The following is a 26,420-nucleotide window of genomic DNA, read 5'->3' as shown; positions in this document are numbered from 1 at the left end:
AAGGGTTGGAGAGGACCTTGAAGTTGCCTAATTTATTTTGAGGTGAGGGACTTCACTCGGGGTATTTACAAGCCTGTTTTGTTGTTGTGGGTGGCATGGTTGGTGGCAATTGAATGACCTCCCATCACGTGATGTGCCAGTGTGGGTTTTTCACTGCCAGCAGGAGACAGATTGCCTCACCCTGCCCTGCCCTCCACCAGCCAGGCGCGCGCTGAAATGACCTCCCACAGCCTCACCTCACTCTCCTTCCTTCCTTGTATTCCCCTAGATTGACAAGTATCTCTATGCCATGCGGCTCTCGGATGAGACTCTGGTGGATATCATGGCTCGCTTCAAGCAGGAGATGAGGAATGGCCTCTCCCGAGATTATAACCCAACAGCCATGGTCAAGATGTTGCCAACCTTTGTGAGGTCCATTCCTGATGGCTCAGGTGAGGCTCTCATCCAAAGTGGGCTTTGAGGGCTGAGTGTTCTGTGAAACCTTGTGAAACCTCCTTCCAGCTTTCACTTGTTCATGAATTGATTCATCTTTTCCTTCATTCATTCACTCATTTCACCTGTCTGTTTTCCCATCCATCCACCAATCCACCTATCCCTGTCTTCTGAGCACCTATCATGTGCCTGGCGCTGGGGACAACATGTTGGACAGGGCTGACCTGCCCTCATTGGCCTGCCTGTGTGGTGGCTTGTGATACTTAGTACCGTGTTTTGGATCTTGCAGATGCTATGCGGGTTGTTCTTTGTCTCTAGAATAAACGAAGGTTTTATTTTAGGAGACTCTTCTTTAGGGTGCCATGCCTCCCTTCCTTTGGTACCAGATAAGTAGCAGTTGCAGTACCAGGCAGGTCTCAGCCTCAGAGGGGAGATTCGAGTCCCCATTTGAGTAAATTTCCTGAGTACTCAATCAAGGTAGCCCCAAAGCAGAGAAATAGAGAGGGGAGGTAGAATTTAAAAAAAAATTATCCTTAGTGTGCATCCTTGTGGCTCGTGCCTGCAGTGGGGAGTTTGGGGCTCTCTGGGCATTGTCAGTTTCCCTGCCCAGGGGAGTGGCATAAGCCCTGCACTTGGCGGAGTAGAGGTCAGGAGGCACAGCCTGGCCTGCTTGGAGGAAAGCGTTCTGCTCAGTGAGCACACAGTTGTTAGCTGGCAGAGGTGGGTGCCATGCCTGCCTCAGCTTGGTGCATTCACAGGAGACCTCCTGTGAGCTGCCTCTGTGCCCTAGGCTGGAGTCACCTGCCGCTGCCACTGGCGAGGGAGCTTATGTGGAAGTCCATTTCCCTCCCGAGCACACGCCCATCTGTGACTGTGCCCTTCACACTCCTGCTGCTTCCTTCCTCCTCTGGAAGCCCTTGTCTAAAGCCTAAATTAGAAATCTCATCTAGCAGTCCTTGTTTAGAGCAGTTTGAGTGCAGCGTGCAAAGCTGTCACCAGGAAACCTGCAGCTGTTGCAGCTGATGCTCACGAGCGACAGGCAGGTGCACAGCTTGTGCAGACCACTCAGACCAGCAAGCTCCTGTCCTGGCCAGAGCCACCTTGGAGGTGGGTCCAGGAAAGGCCTGTGTGTACTCTGTGACCGAGGATGGGGCCTCACACACACTTGGCATTTCTGTCTGATGTTTCTTTGGCTGTCCAACAGTCTATTCCACCTCTGTCTTTTTGTTTACCCTGAGGTGTTGGTTACTGCAGTTTGGCTTTGCAAGAGGCCCCACAGGTTCTGGCCAGTGGAGACCGCAGCATAGTGCAACCTGGGTGTGTTCTCCTACTTGTGGCTGGGAAGTTGGACCCTGGTAGTTCCGTTGCACTTTTTCCCAGCCCTGGACGGCACCCAGCCCAGGAGCATAGGAGCCTTTGGATCTCGCTGCACCCACTCCCAGCTAAGAGATGGGGAAGGGGCTGGAGAGGGCTTGGGAGCTCTCTGAGGGATACCTGATCTCTGCAGGCACCTGATCCTGTGTGACCGCCCAGGGCTGACACATGAGAGGAGAAGAAAGTGGGGCTCTCCTTTCTACCTCCAGGACCCTGGGCTCCCCAGCTCTGCTCTCCAGAGCCCAGGTCTTCAGAGAGCCCTCCCTCTCCTTCACTCTCCCCACCTGTCATTTCCAGGGCTGAGGGTGTCGGAGTATGAGCCAAACTATGCTAGTGACCTGGCCATTTGTCCCAGTTGCTCCTTCTTGAAAGAAGTTCCAGAACTCACACTCACCTGGGAAATACTACATTCTCTTGTTCCCTCTTAGAGATTGTCCTAACTGTACTTTCCCCCAGCATCTGCTACCATGTTTCACTGGTTTTGAAACATTCATTCTTTTTTTTTGGTATCTCCACAATCAGACTGTTTCATATAATCATTGCATCTTATTATTGGCAGCATTTTTTTCTTTGCCAATGTTACATAAGTAATTGTCCAGGCGTGTCTCACAACCAGTGGCGTCTTCAGTGGGACACGTCCACCCATGTTGAGAAACACTGTCATTGCCTTTGTGGATAATAATGCAAATCAGAACACATCCTATATCCTTTCTTCCTGTGACGGTTACTTTTTGTGTCTATGTTAGTGTGGTATTGGTATTGAATGCGGGGAGTGCTGAGCTACTTTTCACCACTTTACATTTTTATTTTGGGACAGCATCTCCCTAAGTTGCCCAGGCTGGCCTCAAACTTGGAATCCTGGCCCTCCTCCCTGAGCCTCCGAGTAGCTGGTATTACAGGTGTTCATCGCCTCACCCAGCTGTTTCTAATATTTCTGGGGAGGTGGGTCAGCGTGTGCCCAGTCATAGAACGGTCCCTGCAGCCACACAAACGTTGATGTTCATGTCAAAATTCAGGCACCTGATCCCAGTCAATCCCTGCCCCTTGGATGGAGTGAGCTATCTCCCCTTTTAACCTCCTCCTGCTTCTGGGCTTCTTTGCCCTGCTAAGAGCCAGCGGTTCTCCAGAATGCAGTTCTCCTTAATAGGAGGCCCATGGTGCTGCTCCCTCCTTGAAATGTTAATCACCACTCCAACTGTAGTAATTAGCAACAGAATTCGTGGTAATCCCAAACCACACAGGGCTCGATATAAACTCACCATAAATGGTGGCAGACAAATGCCCCTGCCTGTGAGGTGAGGTTTCCAAGGCAGAGGCTGAGGAAGATCTTCACCCTGGTAGGCTGGACTCTTTTTTTTTTTTTTTGAAAGTGCTGAACTGTTTTTTTTGGTCCCGGGGATCGAACTTGGGTCCTTGAGTGAAAGTGCTGATTTTTCAGAAGGACTTCTGAAAACACACCTGATCCATACATGCAGATACGTATCACCTCATGTTTCATTAATGTTTTTCCTTTTGGGCATTTAAAAATGGACATTTTGTTTTTGTTTTTAGTTGCTTTCAGGAGGATTTGCCTACTGTCTCATTCATGAAACCTCACTTTTTTGACCCCCCCTTTTATTTATCATGAATATTGTATATAACAGTTAGGTTGTAAGCTTTCTGGTGGTGTATCAAATTGGGTAGTTGTTATTCTTTCATGGTTCTTAGAATAAGTTTACCATAGGAGAAGCAAAAAATAAATTTACTAAAAGTTTTTGGGTGTGCCACAATCTCTTTCTGTGCACAGCTGGATGACTTACACCACGGTATTTTCCTTTTCTTCGTGTGGCATTTGGCTGTCTTGGTTTTTTCTGTCTGGGAAAATGGTTAGTTATCTCAGAAGTTGTCTCCATCTGTGAAACTTCCTGCATGTCTACCTGTTTTTTAAGTGTGTGTGTGTGTGTGTGTGTGTGTGTGTGGAGTTCGTAGGGCCTTGTGTGTGAGCCAAGGGCTCTACTGCTTAGCCACAGCCCAGCCCTGGTTGAGTTGCTGAAGAAAGTGTAGCACTGTCACCAGGGCCTAGGTTGCAGACAGGGACAAATGCCATTGCTACTCCTCCAGAGCAGGGCAAAGGTAGGTGCTTCACGAAGGCGGGGTTTTGTTTGCCCTGGGTTCCAGCATAGTCCTGGACTCACAGAGACATCTGCCACTGTTTGTTTTCCATTATTTGCCGGAGTAATGGCTGTCATTAGAAAGTAGAGAGTTGTCAGGGTTTTGTTTAATGAGGCTTCTCTTAAAGCGAGGTTCTCCTGGCTTCAGTGGTGTGGGACAGAGTTGCAAATGGGAGGCCCCAGAGTTTGAAGGCAGGCTTGGGAGAAAGATGTGAAGAGGGAGTTGGAGCAAAGCCTGCTGCTGCAGAAAGAGGCTCAACTTGAAGTTGAAGGGAGAAAAAAAGTAAATAAAAATCCAGAAAACACTGGATAAACCCCGATGCTACCACTTACTCTCTGCATGACCATAGAGAAGTCTCTTTATTTCTCTGAGCCTCCAGGTCCTCATCTATAAAATGGGCTTGATACTCCCTGCCCTGCTGCCCCATGAGTCTGTCAGGATGAAGTGAAAGTGTCCGGAAACTACAAATCACCATCGTTGTAATTTGATGCCTGGCTTTCTTTTCTGTTTTGGTACTGGGGATTGAATTTGGGTCCTTGCGCCTGCAAGGCAGGCAGCTGAACCACTGAGCTAAATCCCCAGTCCTGATGCCTGGCTTTGTAGGAATCCTTTGAGAAGGCCTCTTCTAACCAATGTGGCCAGTCAGAGGAGCCCACCCATCAGGCCTAAATTTGTAAGCCTGGCCCTGTGAACAAGGATGCAGACTCCCTTCCTTCCTTCCCTCCTTCCATTCTGCCATCCATCCATCCATCCATCCATCCATCCACCCTTCTCTTTCTTTCACACCAGGGATCGCACTCAGGTCCTTGCGCTTGCTAGGCAGTCAGTGGAACCCCTGAGCTAAATTCTTGGCCCAAGGATACAGAGTTTCTGATGTTAGAGGAGAAGGAAGCAGAGAAAAGTTGGAAGCCAGGGCGGGCAGTGTCACCTCCATCCCATCTGGCTGCACAGAATGGCTTGACCTCTGGGCTGCAGCTCCAGTCCCTCTGTGAGGGTTTGGGCGACCAGCCTGAGATAAAAGGGGATGACAGAGTCTCTTTGTTACAGAGGGTAAGTCGGAATTTGGAGGGATTTTTTTCCTAATAAGAGGATAACGAACTTGAAAAACCTTCCAGTTTTAACTCAAATCAGTTTAGGTGAAAAAGGGAGCATTCTTGGATCCTGTACCTGAGAAGTCTAGATTTCAATTGGCCTCTGCGTCCAGGAGCTTCTTTGTCTCTTACTCTCAGTCAGCCCAGTTTTCTTCTCTGTCGAGATCAGTCACAGGTACCCTCCTCCCTTCCAATGACAGAGACAGGCCCAGGCTGATGTTTCCTGCCAGAGAGCAGCCCTCCTCCCCTGTGGGACCAGTGAGTGTCCTGGACAGGGCCAAGACCTGCTGGTGTGGATCACATGCCGATCCTGATCCACGCACATGGCCGAGATGAGTGACTCTGGGTATCCCTGGTTCACACACTGGTCCCCTGCAGCTGGAGCAGGGGCAGCTCTCCAGCCAGGAGAGCCTCGAGCTAAAGAGATGAGCGACACCCAGCAGAGTTTACCAAATACCTTATTGCTCTTACCTGGAGTCATTCCTGGGAGTCCTTCACTGGCAGAGTGGAGGGGCGAACAGGCTGCCCCAGGGCCAGACAGGACCCTTGGAGCACATGCCCACTGATGGCCTGTGATGTCTGCAGGATCCTGGGGCAGTAGAAAAGCCAGTGAGTGTCCTTGCCTCCCATGTCACTTGTCACCAAATTGGGGAAGCTATGCCATTTGTACATGAGAAGTAAGGAGCACTACGGTTTGTGCAAGTCTGAGACAGGGAGAAGGCAGTGGCTTTGCCTTGGGGGGTGACCCTGAGTGAGGCACTGGGCTGCTTTGGGTGGGAGCCTCCTTCCCTTACACTGAGGCTCGTTAATGTTTGTCTAGTGTTTCCTAAACTTGTAAACCTGAGTTTCAGAAGCAGTGTGGTTGCGCTTTCTTTCAGAAGCCATAGATTCCCTCCTGTGTGGTCAGGGTCGCTGCTCTGGAAGAATCAGGAGCCAAGAGAGAGCCCTGGGACTTCACGGGCTGCTGCCAGGGCCCCTTGCAAATCCTCACCCCACCTGCAGCTCTGTGAAGTGTCTGCTTTTAGCTCTGCCCTGGCACCTCACTGCCACTCTTTCTGTTCTCACCTGAGCTCCCTGGGACCTACTGACCAGTGCTTGTTTAAAAGGAGCAGTAGATAGGTGGGTTGAGCAGACCAGGCAACATTTGCCTACCCAGGAGCCCCAAGACTAGTTTCGTACCCAGTCTACCTGCAGCTGGGGTACTTGTCACTGTTCCTATGGACAAACATCAGGCAGGACTGGGATCTGCAGGGGTTGTTACCTGACACCTGCCCCCTTCCCCACCCTGGCACTGAAAGCTCTTACCTGTGCTCAGTCAACCTGGACACTCATGAGGGAGGAGGGTTCCCCATGCCATCACCTGTCACTTGAGTGACATAAAACCGACTTTTTCTGATTTATCTTGTAATGAGACCAGGCTGGCAGTCAAAAAATGTCCTATGCTGTTTTGTAGTTAGGATGAAAAACTCTGGAGCAAAACACAACCCAAAGCTGGAGGAATCCAGGATGCTGAGGAGTCCCAGGAAAGAGATGCAGCCACCCCTGCTGTGCAGAGCCTCACTCTGGTCCCGTCCTTGGGGATTTTCATCCCTGAGCTCTATGTAGGAGGCAGAGTTCACCATTAGCGATCTGGACTTTGGATTCCAGTGCTGGCTCTTTCACGGATGGTTGTGTGCTTGGGCAAGTTATCGGCTTGCCTTTCCTTGCATGTCTGTGGAATGGGCATCCTGGTGGCACCTGCTGACTGAGTTGAGAGGATTTAAAATAAAATGATGCATAAATGGACTTAGTAACTGGTACTGGAGAGAGTCTCAGTGAGCATTAGCTGATATAGTAAACACTAAAATGTAGTGTTTTTTATATTCTAGTGTCTCACCTACCTGAGAGGAACCACGTAATTCTAAGTTTAGATTTGGAGGGTTGAGACAGTCTCAATATGTAGTCCAGACTGACTTTGAGCTCACTGTGTAGCCCAGAATGGCCATGAACTTGTAATGATCCTCAGGCTTCTGGAGTGCTCATATTATAGGTGTGCACCACAATGCCCAGCTCTAAGTTCATGTTCTTTTTTTTTTTAGGAAGGGTCTCACTATGTAGCCCAGGCTGGCCTTGCACTTGTGGTGATCCTCCTGCCTCAGCCTCCTGAGTGCTGGGATTATAGTGCCACCATGCCTAGCTAAGTTCAGATTCTTAACCTGGCAGTGATAATAAAGAACCATGAGGTTAGTATTCTAATGGGACATCAGAGAAAAGACTCTATAAACTGATCAGAATTCTCCATAAATCTATGATAGCTGCCTTCCAGCATTCTCGCTTGGCCTGTTTCCTTTGGAACATAGAAACAGTTAAACCAGTAGCATGATGTGATATCTCTGTATAAAATGTATTGCAATGAAATACTGATATATATGCCACAGCATGGCCAAACTTTGAATGCAGTATGCTAAATGAAGAGAGCCAGGCTGACCTGTTGTGTGATTCCATGTATATGAGATGACTAAAAGAGGAAATCTGCAGACAGCAAAAGTAGAGAAGTGGTTATGGGGGATGGGGGAGGTTGGGAGAAAAATAGGGAATGACTCCTAATGAGCCCAAGGTTTCTAAAATTAAATATTACTGTGCCTAGCTCTGTAAATATACTGAAAACCACTGCACTGTCCACTTTAAAATGGGTGGATTGTAGGGTATGTGAATTCACTTTCAATACAATTGTTACTTATAAATCCAGCCAATGGCATAAGTGCTTTGTGCTCTGTGAACAAGCAGAGTTGCGTGGAGTAATGAATGAATGAATGAATGGGCTACAGATCCCTGTTACTCATTTATTGAGTTGTCCTGGATGCTAAGGGCAAATACAAAGAGTCCTAAGTTATAGTTCTTCCCTTAAAGAACTCGAGAGAGAAGAATGAAATCAGTGCAGTTCTTTGGTTTGTTCATTCGTTAGCTCAGCAAGTTTGTATTGAGCTATAATACAAAGTTTGTATTGTACTATAAGGCGAATACCCTTCCCAGTTCCGGTGTTACAGGGTGTGTCAGAGCTTACAGCTTAGTGGAATCAAATACAAGGATATGCCAGTTGTAGAAGAGAGAAATTAAAAAAAAAAAAAAAAAAAGGAAGAATCTATTTTTTTTTAAATAAAAGCTTAAGGGACTCATACTAGCCAAACACAATCTTAAAAAGAACAAAGAGAACTTTTGCTTCCTGATTTCAAAATTTACTATAAATAACAAAGTTGGGGCTGTGTGTGGTGCTGGAAGAAGGGTAGACATCTAGATTAGTGGAACTGAACTGAGAAACAAACTTACACATTTGTGGTCAGTTGATTTTTTTTTTTTTTTTGGTACCAGGGATCAAATTCGGGACCTTGTGCTTGTGAGGCAGGTGGCAGAACCAGTGAGCTAAATCCCCGGCCCCTGGCCAGTTGATGATGATGATGATGATGATTTTATTTTTATTTATTTATTTTTTTGACAAGGGTGCCAAGACTATATTCAATGAGGGAAATAGGAGTCTTTAGCCCAAAGTGCCAGGACACTGAATGTCCACTTGGAAGAGACTGAAGCTGGTCCCTGACCTTGCCTGTTAAAAAACTGACTAAAAATGGACCATGGGCCTAAATATGCCAGGCATGGTTGTGCACACCTATAATCCCAGTAATCAGGAGGCTGAGGCAGGATCACAAGTTCAAGGCCAGCCTGGGCTACATAGCAAGACTTTATCTCAAAAAACCAAAAGCAAACGAACAGCAAACAAAACCTAAATGTAAGAGCCAAAATTTATAAAACTCTGAAAAGAAAATATAGGTGTGAAGCTTTGTGACCTTGAATTTGGCAATAAATTCTTAGTACAAACAAGAAATAAAAAGATAAATTGCACTTCATCAAAATTAAAACCTTTTGTGCTTTAAAGGACACTATTGAAAATTAGAGTCTCTTAGTAAAGCAAAACAAATACTTCTTTCATAAATGGGAATAATAAAACCTATCATATATATTAAAGAAGGACACTACCAGGGCTGGGGATTTAATTCAGTGGCACTGCGCCTGCCTCGAAAATGTAAGGTCCTGAGTTCAATCCCTGGTACAAAACATACACACCCACACACACACACCACCTACAGAATGGGTGAGTCATATATTTGTTGAGGAACTTAAATCTAGAACATACATATATACATACATTCATTTATTTATTAGCTTTGTCTTTTTGATACAGTATACAATGTAGTTCCGACTGGCCTTGACTCAGTGTAGCCCAGGCTGACCTTGAACTCACAGAGATCCTCCTGTCTCAGTCTCTTGAGTACTGGAATTACATATATTTAGAACATTTAAAAGAATTCTTACAACTTGACACTAAAAAGACAACTCAATTTTAAAAGTAGGCAAAAAATGTGAATAGACATATCTCAAAAGAAGATCCGGAAATGGCCAGTAAGCATGTGCAAAGGTAGCCCCAGGAGTAGTATGATCATTGTGTACTGCAGAAATGCTAATAAAAAGTAAAAATTGAAGATGAAAAAGGTCATCAGGGAAACCCAAATCCAAATAAAAAAAGACTGTCTCAAGTGTTGCTGAAGATGTGGAGAAGTTGGGAACGTCGTAACCTGGGGATGGAAAATGAAGCAGCTGGTTTTGAAAACAGTAACAGTTCCTCTAGAAGTTAAACATGGTTCTGCTGCCAGCCACTGCACACACCCAAGGGAAACAAAAACGTCCACTCAGAAATCTGTGCACCAGTCTTCCTGGAAGCACTGTTCAGAGTAGCTGAAAGGTGGAGGCAGCCTGTGCCCCTCAGATGAGTAAGTGAGAGGTGCAGTGTCCAGAGAGTGGGACGTTATTTGGCCACAAAAAGGAGCAGAATACTGACATGTAACGCAGCCCAGAAGAACTTTAAATTTAAAATGTTTTTCTAATCGAAAGAAGCCAATCACAAAAGGCCACATATGGTGTGATTCCATTTATGTGAAGGGTCCAGGATAGTGAAATCTGTAGAGACCAGATGGAGGGAGGAGAGGGAATGGGGTGGGGAAAGGCATTGGAGTTTTTTTCTTTGGTGGTACTGGGATCAAACTCAGGACCTTGCACTTTTAAGGCAGGCATGGTGCCACCACTGAACTAAAACCCCAGCCCTGGTGAATTTCTTTTTGAGATGATGCAGATGTTCTAAGGCTGCTTATGGTGGTGGTTGCATAATTGAATATACTAAAAGCTATTGAGTTGTATGCTTCAAATAGTTGAATTGTGTGAAATACATTTCAGAAATGCTGTTGTAAAAGCCAGGCGTGGTGGCATACTACCTGTAATCCCAGCACTCTGGGGCTGAGGCAGGAGGATCGCTGTGAGTTCCAAGACCAGCCTGGGCTACATAGTGAGTTCCAGGTCAGTCTGAACCACATAATTGCCTCAAAAACAACAACAACAACAACAACCCAAAAATGCTGTTGTATATTTATTGGCCCCTTGAGTTCTTGTTCTGTGAAGCATCCATTCTTTTTATTTGTCCAGTTTTTGACTGGGTGTTTTATTTTGTGAGGGAGGGTTGTTGTATTTTTGTATTCTTTATATATCCTAGATGTTAGTCCTCTGAGGAATAGCTAGCAAATTCTTTTTTGCATTCTGAAGGTTGAATCTTCACTCTATTGGTTGTTTCTTTTGCTGTGCAGAAGCTTTTTAATTTGATTTGATCCCATGTTCTATGTTGCCATAAAGAGAGATAAACTTAAGTTACTTGTAGGAAAATGGTTGAGACCATAATGTTAAGTGGAATAAATCAAGCTTAAATATCTCACAGTTTCTCTTACCTGAGAAACCCAAAATATGAAGAAAGAGCAAAGTAAAAGAGTGATAATAGGAAGTAGGGGGATTGATTCTTCTTGAAGGAGAAGGGAATCAAGACATAGAGGAAGAGGGTAAGTAGGAAAGGAGAAGAGCATAAAAAAAGAATTAAGATGTTCTTACGTGTACCAACTCCACACAAAGAATGTGAACAGTATGTACTACAAACGCGTACTAGTAAAATTTTTTCAAATTTATAATTTTGGTGAAAAAAATGCTGTCATATAAAATATAGTAATAAAGATCCTTCTGAAAATTAAGATTGTCCCAAGCACTCTGGTGTTGACTGCCACAAGATTGAGGGCTTGGTGGGCCATTGAGACTCAGGGAGGCAAGAGCAGCTGTCACCCTGGCCTAATGACACAGGTCACAACATGGATGAACCTTGAAGTTGTGTTATGGAAAGAAACCAGTCACAGAAAGTCTAAGACTCTACTTATAAGAGCTTATTGACTAAGCAAACTTTAGAGATAAAATAGAATTGAGATAACCAGGACCTGGGTAGGAAGGGCCTGGGGAAAGACTGCCTCATGGTTACAGGGTTTCTCTTGTGGCCATGAACTGTACACTGGAAAATGGTGCACAGCCCTGGCAGAGAGAGGTGCCCGAGCCAACATGGGAGGAGTCCAGGGCACGCCATGAATCACTGTCTGAGTTGAAGTGCTGTGTCGTTTGTGCTGTTTTTGAGATGGAGTAGTTAGAGAAAGATGGGCTGGAAGTTTTTCCATTCCTCTGCAGTTGGAAGTGAGACAGGGATGGCTTGAATCCCTTTCTTCCTGAGGCCCTGGGGCTGAGGTGGCCTCCTTTTGCCTACTTGTCATGCGCAGTGCTTGGCTGAGGCTACTCAAGTCGCACTTGCCCCTGCGGGCACCGTGTGTGGTGGTGGTGGTGGGGCAGACGAGACTGGGCGCAGAGGGCAGGCATGGCACATGGCCTTCCAGCACTGGCCTCTGATGTGACACTGTTGTCTCCTAAACAGAAAAGGGAGATTTCATTGCCCTGGACCTTGGTGGGTCTTCCTTTCGAATCCTGCGGGTGCAAGTGAATCATGAGAAGAAGCAGAATGTGCACATGGAGTCCGAGGCGTACGCCATCCCGGAGAACATTGTCCACGGCAGCGGAAGCCAGGTGGGTCCCGTGTTCTTCAGTCAGCGCCACTGGGCCAGTGTTCCCTGGGCTACTGCCTGCCACTGGACTCACAAGCCCTGGGGCCCAAGCTCCTGGCAGGGGTCTGAGGCGAGGCCCCGGCACGTGTGCACCTGGAGTCATGGGCAGAAGGGTGTGGCAGCCTGAGCTGGGCCAGCTGCTGGAAGAGGCGCCTGTGTCTGGCTAGACTGGTGACACTGGACTGGGCGTTTGGGCTTTGGCAGCGCGAGGCTGTGGGGATAGGGTCCCGGTGGCTCCACTGGGTAACTGCTCTCCTTCCTTGGGATCCTGGTCCCCCTGCTGAGGTTTAGCACGGCCCTTGGGTGGACATGGCCCTTCCTGCACCTCACCTCACAGCTATTCACCCACGCACCAAAGGCCAGGCTCATGGCTCTGATAACTGCAGATGCTTTGTTCCTGGTTTAACAGCATTGCACCCCCTCGGGGCAGCAGGCAGAGAGAGAGCTGTGAAAAACACTGTCCACTCCTGTCATGCCCACGCAAAGGCCCACTCCCTCATGCGTCTTGCTGAGGCCGAGGGCTGTGGGCAGGCCTATCCAGTTGCTGCGGGTCCCTAGGACCCAATGAGCAGGAAGTCAGGAGTCTCCCTGGGCGGGTTCATCACCTCTGAGTCCCCTGAGCCCGTGAGGTGGGGTGCTCTGCTGCTGTCCTGTGGATGGATGGTGTCTAGGTTGTATTTGTCCCTGAGTCAGGGCTTGTTCATGACTTGCCAGATGCTTGCTGGAGGGAGGGTGTGTTCACTGAAAGATTTACAACTAAGTTCTGGGCTGGCTTTGGAGAAGAGACCCAGGAGCTTTCTCCTCCAGATTCTACTTTACCCAGAACGAGTGTGGGTGGGACTGGAGCAAGACAGCTGTCCTTTCTGTGTCTGAGAGGCAAGGGCTAATCCTGGCCTCTAACTTGCTCCCTGGGGTTTGGGCTCGGAGCTTTTCAGACCACATCACAGTGAGCACGGATGGGGACCCTCGCCAGTGCAGTGAGCCATCCCACTGTCAGTACTGGGACAGGGGTGAGTCGTGTGTGGGTGTCCCTGCCTCTTTTGCTGGGGTGCAGACACCAGCCCGTTCGTCAGGGTGTGGTAAGGCTGCCCACGGTGTCCTGACCAGGCCCCCCAGCCACCGTGTGGCTCCTTTCTCTCAGGTGGCTGCTGGGTCAGGGCTTAGCATATTCCACTTCCATGGGCAACAAGGACTGGCTGTCACTCTGTTCCCATTGGTTCTTGGGTTGAACCACCTAAGCCTGGTGCCTTTACTGTTGAGACTGTCACTATACAAACATTCATGTGCCTTGGCCCCTGTGTGTATGGTATTAGGATCGAGCCCAGGTTGTTGTACATCCTAGGCAAGCACTCTACCACTGAGCTACACCCCCAGCCCTTTAAAAAAATTGTTTTCTGAGACAGGATCTTGCTAAGTTTCTCAGGCTGGCCTTGAACTTGCAGTTCTCCTGCTTCAGCCTGCTGAGGAGCCGAGGTTGCAGGTGTGTGCCCCTTTGCCCTTCTCGGCCTGACCTTCTAGTGGAGGGTTTGTGACCAGGGGATGCCCTCCTCCAGGTGTACACTCCCTGCACTCACCTCCACCACACCTTTCTTACCACTGTCTTCTTCCACTCTGTCCCCATCTTCCCCAGTTGGTCTCAGGATCCCTTTGTTTCCTGATACCTCTGTTTCTTCCTCTTCCCCTCTCAAGCAGTCTGAAGAGATTGATTGATGGCGATGGTGATGATAGAATGTTGTATCATTAGAGCAGATACTGACACAGTACTTGTCCTGGCGTGAGTACCTTGTATGTATTGATTCACTGTCATCGCAGCAGCCCCATGCAATAGGTATTATTGTTCCCATATTACAGATGGCAAAATTGAAGCTCAGCTGTTTAATAACTACTAGGATTTGAACTGAGCAGTCCAATTCAGAAATTAGTTTCAGCAACTAGGGACTCTGAGGCAAGTTTTTTTTTTAATTTTCATTTTCATTTTTAAATTTTTGATGGTGAGAGAATGTGAGGGTCTTGAAGGAGGCAGCACAGAGGGGAAGCGGGAGCCTCTTGGGAAGTCTGGTGTTACTAACATCAGTACGGCGTGGTCCGCCTTTCCCAGGTCTCTTGCTGATCGGGGCAGAGAGGTCCTCACCTTGCTGTGGAGCTGCTCAGACTCCTAGACTGAACAGTGGTGAATTTGTAGGGTTGTGGTCGTAGGCGATTCTCCTCCTCTGGGATGATAGGTGGGAGATCTAAAAATTTCTTAAGCCTTTTATTTGAAATGCCGTTCAATGTATAGAAAAGTTCTAAGGTAAGTTCAAGGAGCGCCTGGTCCCCCTTCATTCAGACTGCCCACACCTCACCCGCATGGCATCTCAGAAGCCTCTGTGAAATTTTAAGCTTTCATAATTTCAGAAGCACAAATGTAACATTCTTAGAGCATCACTTGCTTAGTTTGGGGAATTTTGACTAACATATTTAAGTTTTTGTTTTAGCTGCTGCTTGCCCTTCTCAGTTGGAGGGTCCAAGTCTCTGTGTGTATTTTTAAAATAAGAAGCGTATTGTTGGGAATTTTTTAAAACATGGATGTTTTTCTAGACACTGAACTGTGGAGTGTAGAGGAGCTGGGCCACTTCTGTCCTGGCTGATTGCGGATAGGGCTGATCTGGGGTGGCTTCCCAGTGGAGTGATGGGGGACTTGCGCTTGCTTGGCTGGGGCACTGGGTGCCTGCCTGTCCTGTTCCTGTGAGTCCCTGTGTGTCATTTCTACAGCCTGATGCTCCTGAGCACCTCCCTCCCTCCTTCCCTTCCTCCCTCCTTCCTTCCTTTCTCCCTTCCTCCACCTGCGTTGGGCGTTTGTAGCTTCTGAGTGCAGATGGCATAGGGCAGAGGACTGACTTGGTAATGAGTTTATATCAGTCTGAAATATAGGTCACAGCCAGCTTAGCCTGGCTTCTCCAGGGAGGCAGTCATGCATCTCCTCAGTCAGCACCTGCGCCTGCAGCCAGTCTGAATGACTGCAGCTCTGGGACAGAGGCCCCTAAATCAAAGAACCCCTTCGGGCAGCTTGGGTGGAGCCACTTCCTGTCACTGTGTGGCGTGGCCCTTTCAGCACAGTAAGCTCTGTGGCCTGTTAATCCCATAGAGAAGGAGGTCTGGTGTCACAACAGGAATGTAAGATGGACGAGAGTTGCCTAGCCTGGCATGGCTGCCCAGGTTGCACGAACAGAGGTAGAAGGCCAAAGAAAATGAGATTCTTGGTTTTTCTAAGCTCTCTTCCGTTTGAAATATTATTACAGCAGTTCTAGTTCCATTTTAGAAATGAGAGGAATTGTTAGAAAGATCTAAAAAGTTTACCTGAGCGGTGCTGAGCCTCTCGTTACTAGCGGAATGCAGGCAGGAGCCTGAGAAGCAACGCTGTGGACTTTACCTGGTGGGTTCTAATGTAACGGCGGAGCAGGCGCAGGAAACTGCAGTTGTGAGAATGCACAGCCTCCAAGGCACACGACGGCAGGGATGATGCTCGTGCACAAAAGTAGAGCACACCTGCCCGCCTTCTGCTTATGGCCAGTAGACAGGCCAAGCTGACCGAAGTGCTCGAAGCCAGAGTGGCAGAGGGGGAACCGCAGGAGCACGAGGGTGGCATCTGGGTGTTCTGTTGTTGATGCTGGGTGTCAAATCCCGGGCATTTGCGTGTGTGTGCTAAGCACGCTCTACTGCTGGGCTACCCTCCGGCCCCACGTTGTGTGTCTCGATGTGGGTGCTGGTAACGTGGGTATGTGCTGCCCGAGGGAACCTGGGGACCTCTGTACTTAGGGTGTGTGCACTTTGTCATTCTGCGTGCCACCCTTGGGTAAAAAGTGCTCTGAAGGTTGCTTTGTCTCTCCAGCTAGAGGCACGGAGTTGCTGTGGAGTCCCTGAGATTCACAGGTGGTCCGTGTGAAGGCCACTCCTCCCAGGACTGTCAGAGGCACGTGGCCAGTGGGTTGTGGAAGGACAACCTGATTTCCTGTCATTTCTAAATGTCCTCAGCTCCCCAAGTGACACGTGTGCGTACCTGCTGTGAAGCCAGTTCCTTCTTCTGAGTTTGAGGTCCTTCCTAAGAGCTGTGCTGGCCCTCAAGGGGCCCTTTGTGACATCACCCCTCCAAGAGTGTATGGGAGGAAATCGGTGACCCCCCCCAATGCCAAGTCCCTTTTGTGCCACCTACCTGCTCACTGATGTTTCTTTCAGCTTTTTGATCATGTTGCTGAGTGCCTGGGGGAATTCATGGACAAAAGGGAGATCAAAGACAAGAATCTGCCTGTGGGCTTCACGTTTTCCTTCCCTTGCCGGCAATCCAAAATAGATGAGGTAAGGATGTTCTGGGGTGATTGGGTTCTGTGATGACCTTTTGCTCTTGACCACTTTCCTCTTTTGCTCACAGGACAGCTGATGGTCTAGAATTTTTAGAAATATTTGCAGGAATTGGTGGGTGTGGTGGCATGTGCCTATAATGCCAGCACTCAGGAGGCTGAGGCAGGAGGATTGACACAGGTTCAAGGCCAGGGAACTTATATAGTGAGACCGTATCTCAAAAATTAGAGGGAAAAAACCCACAAATATTTGCAAAAATTAATGTGAGGACTAATGTAATGTTTACTCCGTTACTTTGTTTTGGAGACACATCATGGTATTTGTGGCCACCAGGTAGAGAGAACTATTTATTAATAAACTCAAGCAAGTGAAGGGAAAGAAACCAGGCCCCAGGAAATGGAGTGAGGAGGGAAAGTGCGTTGTCAGAGTTGGACCTGGAGCATTTGCCTGGAAGCCACCCTGGTTACCGGAAGAGCCTGGCCAGTCCAGCCCCAGAGAGGCCCTGGATTCCTTTGTTGCTCCTCCCGGGTGACTCGTCACTCCCACCTTCCTGTTTGTCATTTGTTTATCCGTTCAGCACGCACTCAGGCTTACCATATGTGGGTGCTCTGCCTCAGAGGGCTGCAAGCATCCAACAGAAATAGAGACATCTTGGGCCTTTTATATGTGGAGAGATAGAAATACACACACGCATTCACATGCACACACATGCACGTGTGTGCGGACACATGAATACCGTGAGAGCCTGCACAGGAACAGATGTGTGGGGAAGCGGGTATTGTGGCTGAGGAGCCAGAGGTAAGGCCCCCTGCCAGCCCCAAAACCCCTCTGAGAAGGCTTCCGGGGCTCTGCCAGGCTGCCTAGAGAGCCAGTGTGTTCCAGTCCCTTACCTGGCCAAGAGGCTGGGACTCCAGGACTGGCCAGATCCAGACCTGCCTCCTTATTCTAGATGAGCAGAGCAGACCTCACCAAGGAGAAGGGAGCATTCCTCAAGCAGATGGGCAGGAGGTTGGAAAAAAAGACTAAGTCTCGTGATCCCTGAGCCCACATTCTTCCCACACCATTTTCTCTGAGGCTTTTTGGGGTGAAGTTCGAGGGGAAGGAAGGTGTCCAGGGGCTTTTACCATGCCAGGCGTAGGCATAATTGCTCCTGAGCAAAGAATCACCAACTACCCAAGGGCTCACCCTACCTGGTACAGCGTCCAATGTGCGTGACTTCAGCCAGCAAGGTCTATCTTTCTTGATGTTTTTCCATTAATATGCAAACAGGAATGGATCGCTGCTTACAAAAATCCTTGTGTATGTGATACTGGAGATTAAATCCAGGGACTGCTGAGCTACCCCATTAGCCTCTAAGTTTTTTGTTGTTTTTTTTTTTCCTTTTAATTTTTGATACAGTGTGTTCCTGAGTTGCCCAGACTAGGTTTGAACTTCAGATTTTCCTGCCTTGGCCTCTACAGAAGCTGGGATTATAAGCATGCACTACTGCTCCTGTCTACAAGTGGGGTTTTAAGTTCTAGAGTCCGGCTCATAAGCTTAAGAGCCGAGGATTCTCTTAGCGTTTTGCTTCTTTATCATATGGCCTTGGCTTTCTTTCCTTGGAGCTGTGGAAGCTATGGGGTTTCTTTGCTCTTTTTTAGATGGGGGTCTGGCTGCAGAGCTGACATCCGGTTAGATTTGTGTGTGCTGTGGCAGGCCTGTTCAGGTTAGGGTTAGACTTTATTTTGGTGTGAACTGGAGATTTTGAGCCCATTTTTTTCCCATACGGTGGCCTCCCGAGAAACCCATTGTGGGGCAAACGAGAGATGGCTGTGTCCCCTGGTGTGATCCCCGTGGGCCTCTGCTTCCTCCGTGTCCCGGAGCAGTCCCCAGGGTCTGGGTGCACGAGGCTCCTGCCCTGTCCCACCTTCCGCTGTCCTTCGCAGGCTGTCCTGATCACCTGGACAAAGAGGTTCAAAGCCAGTGGCGTGGAAGGGGCGGATGTGGTCAAGCTGCTGAACAAAGCCATCAAGCGGCGAGGGGTAATCTCTCTGGGCCGTGTGTGTGTGTGTGTGTGTGTGTGTGTGTGTGTGTGTAGGGATGGGAATATGGGGTGGGGAGCCAAGTCCTATTAGATTGAAGCCCTTTCTGGGAGTCTGAAGACCCTGGTAGGGGAGAGATGAGGATCCACAGCCTTGAGCAGGGATCCTTCTGGCTTTGGGGGAGCCCCTGTCCCAGACAGAGCCTGCTGAGGTTGGAAGAGAGGCAGGGAGCTGGCCTTCTTGTGGCACATAAATGTCCCATGGGGAGGTTTGTGGAGGAATGTGTTCTGTGAGTAAAGGCCACGCCCTAACGAACCCTGAGCCAGGTCATTAAGGGGCCTGTGCACTTCCATAATTCAGTCGCCACGCTCTAATGCAGTTAACTTGAGTCCTGGCAGCTGTGAAGCAGGCACCCACAGAACAGGTCACTCCTGCCAAGTGCTCTGAGGCTGGCATCTCTACTCCCATGGGGAGTGGTCCCTGATACCTCGGTATCTGTCCCCAGGACTATGATGCCAACGTTGTAGCTGTGGTGAATGACACCGTAGGGACCATGATGACCTGTGGCTATGACGACCAGCACTGTGAAGTCGGCCTGATCATCGGTAATGTGCGCGCCTGCTAGGGCCTGCCCCCCGGGTGATGTTTCCAGGTGGCGCCACCTCCTTCCCTTTGTGTGGTCACAGCTTCCCCTGTTCTCTCCCAGGCACCGGCACCAACGCTTGCTACATGGAGGAGCTGAGGCACATTGACATGGTGGAAGGCGACGAGGGGAGGATGTGCATCAACACCGAGTGGGGGGCCTTCGGGGACGACGGGGCCTTGGAGGACATCCGGACGGAGTTCGACAGGGAGATAGACCGGGGATCCCTCAACCCGGGGAAGCAGCTGTGAGTCCTGGACCTCCTCTTCCAGCCACATATATGACTTAGGGGACCGTCGGTGACAGATGGGGGGGACGGGGCTGAAACAGCACAAAGCTAGGTAGTCACAAATGCGAAAACCCATCAGATTGTTAAGGTTTCTAATCCCTTGTCCAGATAGATGCACAGCTGTAGAGTCTGTAGCTTTAAAAGCAGTTTGTTAATAATGCTCTGTTTATTCAGCTCCCTTCTGCTTGCATCCTTGGAAAACATTTTTGAAAGTTAGAAGCCGAAAAGCATTTGTGTAAAATATTTCTCTGTGCTGGGGTCACTAGCACTGCTGCCGATGGTGAGGAAGGGCACATCGTAAGGCCTTACTACTGCTCCAAGGAGCTCAACAGCCACTGAGGTCCTCCAAAATGTAAGACCAAGGGCCTTACTACCACTCCAAGGAGCTAAACCAGTAACATCAAAAGACCTTTCCAACCGCTCTGAAGAGCTAAACAGCCACGAGAATCACCCAGGAAGGAACACACTGGACTAGTTGGAAAACAGACCCTTATTAGTCTGGCCAGGGGGTCTATACTCAAAGCACATAGTCAGACACTCTGGCAGTCACGTGTTGATGGTTAACAGATGCTTACAGAATGTCCCAAGGTTTTCAAAACATTCCTTCCGGGCAGACAAGGAGTGAAACAATCTTATCTATTCACCCAGAACTACTAAATGTTTACCTGTTAATTTGCATTAATCACAGTTGAGACTAGGAATTTAAGATTACAAAGTTATGCAGTCCCACAACCTGAGCTATTTACAATCCCTGTGTATGTTTCACTAAAAACCCAAAAAATGTGCTTGATTACAGTGTTGCCTTTTCCCTACTCTTGTCTTCCATTGAATGCTAAGTTCTTCCAAGCCATTTTGTCCTCTGTATGTTAAGGAAAGGTGCTTATTCTGTTTGACTGATGGGAAAACCAAGGCACTGGGAAAGAGCAAAGATGACCTGAGACTCTTTGTTGAGGCTGAATCTGATTAGGCTTGAGGTTTTCTAGCTTGTTTGAGAGTCTGGGGTTTTCCTAGTGTTTAGACTCTCCAAGGGGCTTCTCTTCTCAGTTATGGACAGAACCCTCAGGGCAGCCTAGGGGAATGACTTTTCACTTGGGGTCCATATCTGAATTACATAGGGCCTTTAAAAGAATACCAGTGCCCAGGCAGCCCCTCACCACTCCACTGAGCTTCCCGGTCCTGATTCGCTTGGCCTGGGCTGTGCTGTCCTAGAAGCTCTCTGGTGATTCTGATTTTTTTTTTTGGTACCGGGCATCGAAGTCAGGTCCTTGCACTTGCAAGGCAGGCAGGTGGCGGAACCACTGAGCTAAATCCCCGGCCCTTGATTCTGATTTTTAACTAGGGCTGGAAACTTAGGTGTCTTATGTATGTACAAAGGCTTCCTGTGCCTGCGTGGACTCTAGACCACTAACACCCGCTCATTCATTGTGTTTGAGATTGGCATTTACTGAGTGCCTACTGCGTTGACAGCAGATGCGTGGCTGTTGTCTTCCTTGGCAATTGCTGCTTTCCTTGGTAATTGTGGAGGCAGCAAGGACACCATACTGAGTATTCAGGATCCCCAGGCTTGCCCCAGAGCTAGGCATGGTTGGTCTTTCTCTAAGTGGGAATCAGATGTTTGACTTCCTACCACCCTTAAATTCTAGGATTTTGCTATTCTTTTTATGTACCTGTGTCCGATGGTGGCTTTTGGTTCCTCCTTCTATTTTTCATTCTTCTTCTCCTTCCCTTCTATCTTTTTTCCCCTTTTTTTTTCAGCTTTAATTGAGTTTATTGGTACATTTTAGGGATACAGTAGAGTTACAGTCATTGTTGGGATCTTGTTATCTTTTTTTTTTTTAGTCTCTTGCTCTTTTGTTTTCTATGCTCTGTCTGGACTATCATATCCCATTTCTCTGTAATTCTTTTTTTTTTTTTTTTTTTTTTTTTTTTTTTTATTTTTTCTGTGGTACTGGGGATTGAACTCGGGTCCTTGTGCTTTGGAGGCAGGCACCAGAACCACTGAGCTAAATCCCCAGCCCTTCCCTGTGATTCTTTATCGCATCCTTCAAAATGCAAGGGTAGGCTAGGTATGGTGCCTGCACCTGTAATCCTAGCACTCATACTTGGGAGGCTAAGGCAGGAGGATCACTGCAAGTTCAAGACCAACCTGGGCTGCATATTAAATTCAAGACCAACCTGGACTACATAGCAAGACCTTGGCTCAGAAAAACAACAACAAAAAGAAAGGAGAAACTTAACCTCCATACAATAGCAACAGCAGTGACCTCGGCCGCAGGCGTAGTGGGTAAAGGGAATCCTTTGGCATGGATGGTGGTGGAGTAACTGCATAGCTTTTTGAGTTAGTTCTCAGGCCCCTTTTCTTCCTGTTGCTCTGCCCTCTCCATAGAACCTCCAGGCTCTTCTCATCCTGGGTATTTGGCCATAGGTTTTGCTGTCCTTTTCTCTTCCTGGTCTGCCAGCTGGAGCTGACCGGGCTGTCAAGGGAACTCCTAATTGGCATGCCAGTCCTTGCTGACGACCCTTTCCTGTCTCGGCTCTTTCTGGCAGCCCAGTGGCTGAAACACCACGGTGCTTCTCGTGCTGCTGGTCTGTGGTCAAAAGCACCCATCTGCAGGTCTCACATGGGAAGAAGGAAGCATGCAGTGGAGAGGGAGCCTATTGTGTGTATCTCTGGCTAGGGCAGAGTTCCTCAGAGGCACTGTGGCTTATGCTGCTGCTCAGCAGGGGTCCTAGAGACTGGAAAAGGGCAGAACCCCAGCCTAGGTCTGCTTTCTCTGGAAAAGGATGCGTTTGTGTCTGTAGAGTGAAAGATTATGGTGTAGAAAAGGGAGCAGATCATTCTGGGTATGTCTAGAAGGCAGGGACGTTAGCTCATCCTTTCCTGTTGTCACACTGCCCAGCCAAGGGACAGGCTGCCTAGGAAAGAAGCGAGCTGGAGGACGAGCATAGGGGCTGAGTTAGGAGGGCTGGGTGGCCACTGTCAAGACAGCCTAGGTGACACTGAATGACAGTGTCCCTGAGACTTGAGACAGCACTGTGGTCAGAGCGTGGCCTCTGGTGGTCCATTTAACTGGGCTCAGAATGTGGTTTGCCACCTATCGGCTCTGTCCAAGCCAACGTGTGTAACTTTTGTGTGCCTCAGGTTCCTTACCTGTGAAATATGTGAATGTCTTCCTCCTAGCGTTGTAATGAGGATAAAATAAGTATATGTGAAGTCCTTAGGAAAGTGCTAGGCACGTAGGAAGCGGGGTAAGAACTCATTATCAGATAGGCACCTTCGTGTTTGACCAATAGTAACCCGTGCCCTTGGTACAGTCTTGTAGGGAGGCTGTGTCATCATTTATCCCCATGGCACGCACAGGGAAGGGCACTGAGGTCCAGAGAGACAAGTGCCCTATCTTGGCACAGATGGGCGAGCGCGGCAGTGAAGCCATGCCCCTTTCTTCCCACTCAGAGGTTCCAGTGCAGGCTCTGCAGGGGCTGTCCCCACAGGCCTCAGGCGGCCACTGGGCAGCTGGGACCCAGGGTGTTCTCCTGCCAGGGATCCTTTTCGTAGCAGTGGCTGGACGGTCCTGTCTGGTGTGCCAGGAGCAGAACAATGCGGACTGTGTTCTAAGGAGGCTCCAGGCCTGGTGGACAGGCGAGGACTGGTACTCTGGTCCCAGCAGCATCCTTGGCTCCCGGGCTGGCTCTGAGGGGAACAAATATTTTGCTGTGTCACCGCCAGCTCTGGGGATGCCAGCGGGTTCCGTCAGAGGAGAGGCCGGCTGTGCATCTTTGATCTGACCTGTTTGGAGTTCATGTAGCCCACGGTCACCAGGACCTGGACTGAATCTGCCACAGATACAGCATTGAGGCCCAGTCTGATGCCCTGGGCTGGGCCTTCCCCCGAGTGCTTGGGCTTCCTTCTTAGGTCCCCCACAGCCACCTGTCCCCTGCAGCACTGGAAGTAAAGTAGCAGCTGCAGTTCCGGAGCCATATCTCATGCCACACTTGCAAGGGCAGGCGAGAGAGTGGGATCACTCTGGGGTTGGCCTGTTCCCAGCAGTGGGATGAGCTGATTGGCCTTCATCTGGTCAGGTGCTTCCCTGGAGTTCAGGGTGAGGTCAGCAGGAAAGGAGTGGGTTCTCAGATGTCTTGATGGTGGCCTCTCCACCTAGAAATTTCCCCTTTCTAAGCTGGGATGTGGGGAGAATACTTCCCCGGGAGACCCCCTGGTGGAGTGATGGCGAGGAAGACCCTGTACAAGCATACCGTGCAGTTACATAACAGATATTTACCTAATGCTTGCTTGTCGGAGCCTTCTCGTCCATAATAGCCAGTCTAGAGCCCTGTGTTCCCGACCTGCAGGCATGTGTTGTGCAGCATGTGTGGTGGAGCTGGATAACCTGCTCACTCTGGAGTTGCCTTCCCTGTCCCCTCATTGTGGAGTCACTCAAGGGCGTGGTCTTGCCTGTCAATGATCCTGGGAGCTCGGGAGGATTAGATGGGGCCTTCTGCCCTCTCTGCATGTGGCCCCAGTGTTGGTGCAGAGAACAGGCTGATAGGTGCCTGTGCCTGACTTGACTTCTGCAGCTTTGAGAAAATGGTCAGTGGCATGTACCTGGGAGAGCTGGTGCGGCTGATCCTGGTCAAGATGGCCAAGGAAGGTCTCCTGTTTGAAGGGCGGATCACCCCGGAGCTGCTCACCAGAGGGAAGTTTGAAACCAGTGACGTGTCAGCCATTGAAAGGTAGGTACCACTCCAGGGGAGGAGGGAGACAAGACCATTGTTACTTCTCGGGTCTAAATGTCAGGGCTTCTGGGTCCATCTCCACCTTCTTGTAGTTGACCCATCCTGGCTGCTGTCCTCACAGGCTCCTGTGGTGAGTCATTAAAGAACAACCACATTAGCAGCTGCTGCTTCATGGATAATCTTCCTGCCTAGTTCCAAAAGCAGCTTGCTGTCCTGCCCCCCCATACACTCACGCATGCACACACATAGGATTAGAGCCCAGGAAGCAGCTCGTTCTTATGAAGAGCGAGGAGCTGACCAAGTGCAGGGTGGGTTCTTGGAATTCCCTCTGGTGTACCCTGCCCTTCTCCAGACTAATTTCCAGAGAATCCTAGAGACTTCAAGATGATAACTGGATGGTCTGTGGTCAGTAGGATTGAAAAATGCTATACATTTGTCTTCCTTTTAGTGTTAGCCCCCTTCTTAGGCTCTCAGCAGTCCAAATCCCATGTGAACACTACTGGAGAGTTGGGTGCTGCCTTCCCTGTACCTCAGCAATTTGTACCCCTTAACTTAGTATTGACCTCTGACCTCACAGGAACAAGGAAGGCCTCCACAATGCCAAAGAAATCCTGACCCGCCTGGGAGTGGAACCCTCTGACGATGACTGTATTGCAGTCCAGCATGTGTGCACCATTGTCTCCTTTCGCTCAGCTAACCTGGTGGCTGCCACGTTGGGTGCCATCTTGACCCGCCTGCGTGATAACAAGGGCACACCCAGGCTGAGGACCACGGTTGGTGTTGACGGCTCTCTTTACAAGATGCACCCACAGTGAGTCTGCCCTTTGCTGTCATGGGCTCTCAGTGCCCTCGGGAGTCAGGCCCTCCTCCAGAGGGCCAAATGTTTCTTTGGCGGACAAGACAATGCCTGGTTCTGGGCCACAAGGTTAGAGTTGCCCCTTTCGGAAGTCTCACCCTCAGAGAATTAACACTGTTCCTTCTGCTCTCCGCTGTTACCTCATTTCAGATCTTGGGTCAGGGGTGGCTCCAGCTTCCAAGAGCACTGGGTAGGATGTCTGTAACTTGTCAGCATTTCATCAGGAGCTCTTCCATCTTCATGCTAGCTGGGATCCTAGGTGTGGTGCTCAAGCCCTTGTTTCAGAAGCACCTGGTAGAATCCCCCAGGGCCTCAGACATTGCTGTTTCAAGTGGGCGACTTGTCATCTCCTGGCATCTGAGAGCCAGGCAGATGTGAGTGGAGGAAGTTCCCCCTGCTGAGGAGCTACGCTGCTCACCATGTTGCCTCTTGTTGGTTTCCTTGGTCATGCCCGGAATGGCCAGCCTTGGCTGCCAGTTATTCCTCGGCCAGTCAGAACAAGGCTGGAAGCTTTTTGAATGTCTGAAGGCAAATTCTTTGAAGTAATAACTGCCGTGGCCTGGCTTTTATGTACAGGGCCTCAGCTTGTTTTCTGTGTGTGCACAGCTATGCATGTGAGGTGGCCTTGCAGGTACTATACCTTCGTGCCTGCCACTGGTGACAGTTACACAAATGCTGGTTGAGGTTGAAATAGTCCTGTGTTGCTGAGGGACTAGGTTTCGGGCTAGTTAGAGGGTGTTATCTGCTAAGATCATAATTTTTTAAAAAAATATATTTTAAAAGTATTTGTAAAATTATCAGTAGTGAAACTAGCCATTATTTTCTCACTGGAATTCCTTCTCTCCCTTTTTTTTCCTTTTCTTTAAGAGACAGAGACTTACACTGTTGTTGCCCAGGCTGGCCCTGACCTCTTGGGGTCAAGTAAGCCCCCACCTCAGCCTCCAAAGTAGTTGGGACTACAGGTGCATGCCACCGTGCCTGGCTTTGTGTTTGGGATTTCTTAGCTAGTTTTTGGACTAGCAAGCCTAAGGATTTGCAACAGCATGCTATTTTTTTTTTGGTATCAGGGATCGAACCTCAGAACCTTGCACTTGTGAGGCAGGTGAACCACTGAGCTAAATCCCCAGCCTGCTAATTTTTTTTAATGTGGTAAAACAGATGTAAAATGAAATATATCACTTTAATTTTGTTTTTGTTTTTCTTTTTTTTTGGTGTGGAGATGTCATTGAAGGGTATTCTGCCACTGAGCTTCATCCCTAGCTCTTTTTTATTTTTTGAGACAGGGTCTCCCTAAGTTGCCTGGGCAGAACTTGAACTTGGGAACCTCTTGCTTCAGCCTTCTGAGTAGTTAGGATTACAGGTGTGCACCACCATGCCTGGGTCTCTTTCCAGAATGTGCATTCGGTGGTGTTTGTATTATTGTGTAGTCACCACAGCCAGCCATATTTAGTACTCTTTGCAGCTTTACTTTTTTTTTTTTTTTTTTAAAC

The 26,420-nt window shown here is 48.9% G+C and overlaps 1 protein-coding gene across 1 annotated transcript in view; it reads left to right on the top strand.

Moving 5' to 3' along the window:
- Positions 1-268: 268 nt before the first annotated feature.
- Hk1 (hexokinase 1) overlaps positions 269-26,420 on the top strand; it is a 42,958-nt gene continuing 16,806 nt past the window's right edge. Inside the window, exons 1-8 of the mRNA XM_019204943.1 lie at positions 269-431; positions 11,866-12,014; positions 16,265-16,384; positions 18,313-18,408; positions 18,914-19,013; positions 19,115-19,298; positions 23,916-24,071; positions 24,652-24,885. Of these exons, the coding sequence (XP_019060488.1) occupies positions 290-431; positions 11,866-12,014; positions 16,265-16,384; positions 18,313-18,408; positions 18,914-19,013; positions 19,115-19,298; positions 23,916-24,071; positions 24,652-24,885 (1,181 nt within the window). The 5' untranslated portion in view covers positions 269-289. The remainder of the gene's footprint in view (positions 432-11,865; positions 12,015-16,264; positions 16,385-18,312; positions 18,409-18,913; positions 19,014-19,114; positions 19,299-23,915; positions 24,072-24,651; positions 24,886-26,420) is intronic.

Source organism: Fukomys damarensis, unplaced genomic scaffold (assembly GCF_012274545.1).
Source record: "Fukomys damarensis isolate Sample0158 unplaced genomic scaffold, DMR_v1.0_HiC HiC_scaffold_20, whole genome shotgun sequence".
NCBI lineage: Eukaryota > Metazoa > Chordata > Mammalia > Rodentia > Bathyergidae > Fukomys > Fukomys damarensis.
This window is presented reverse-complemented; position numbering and strand designations above follow the sequence as displayed.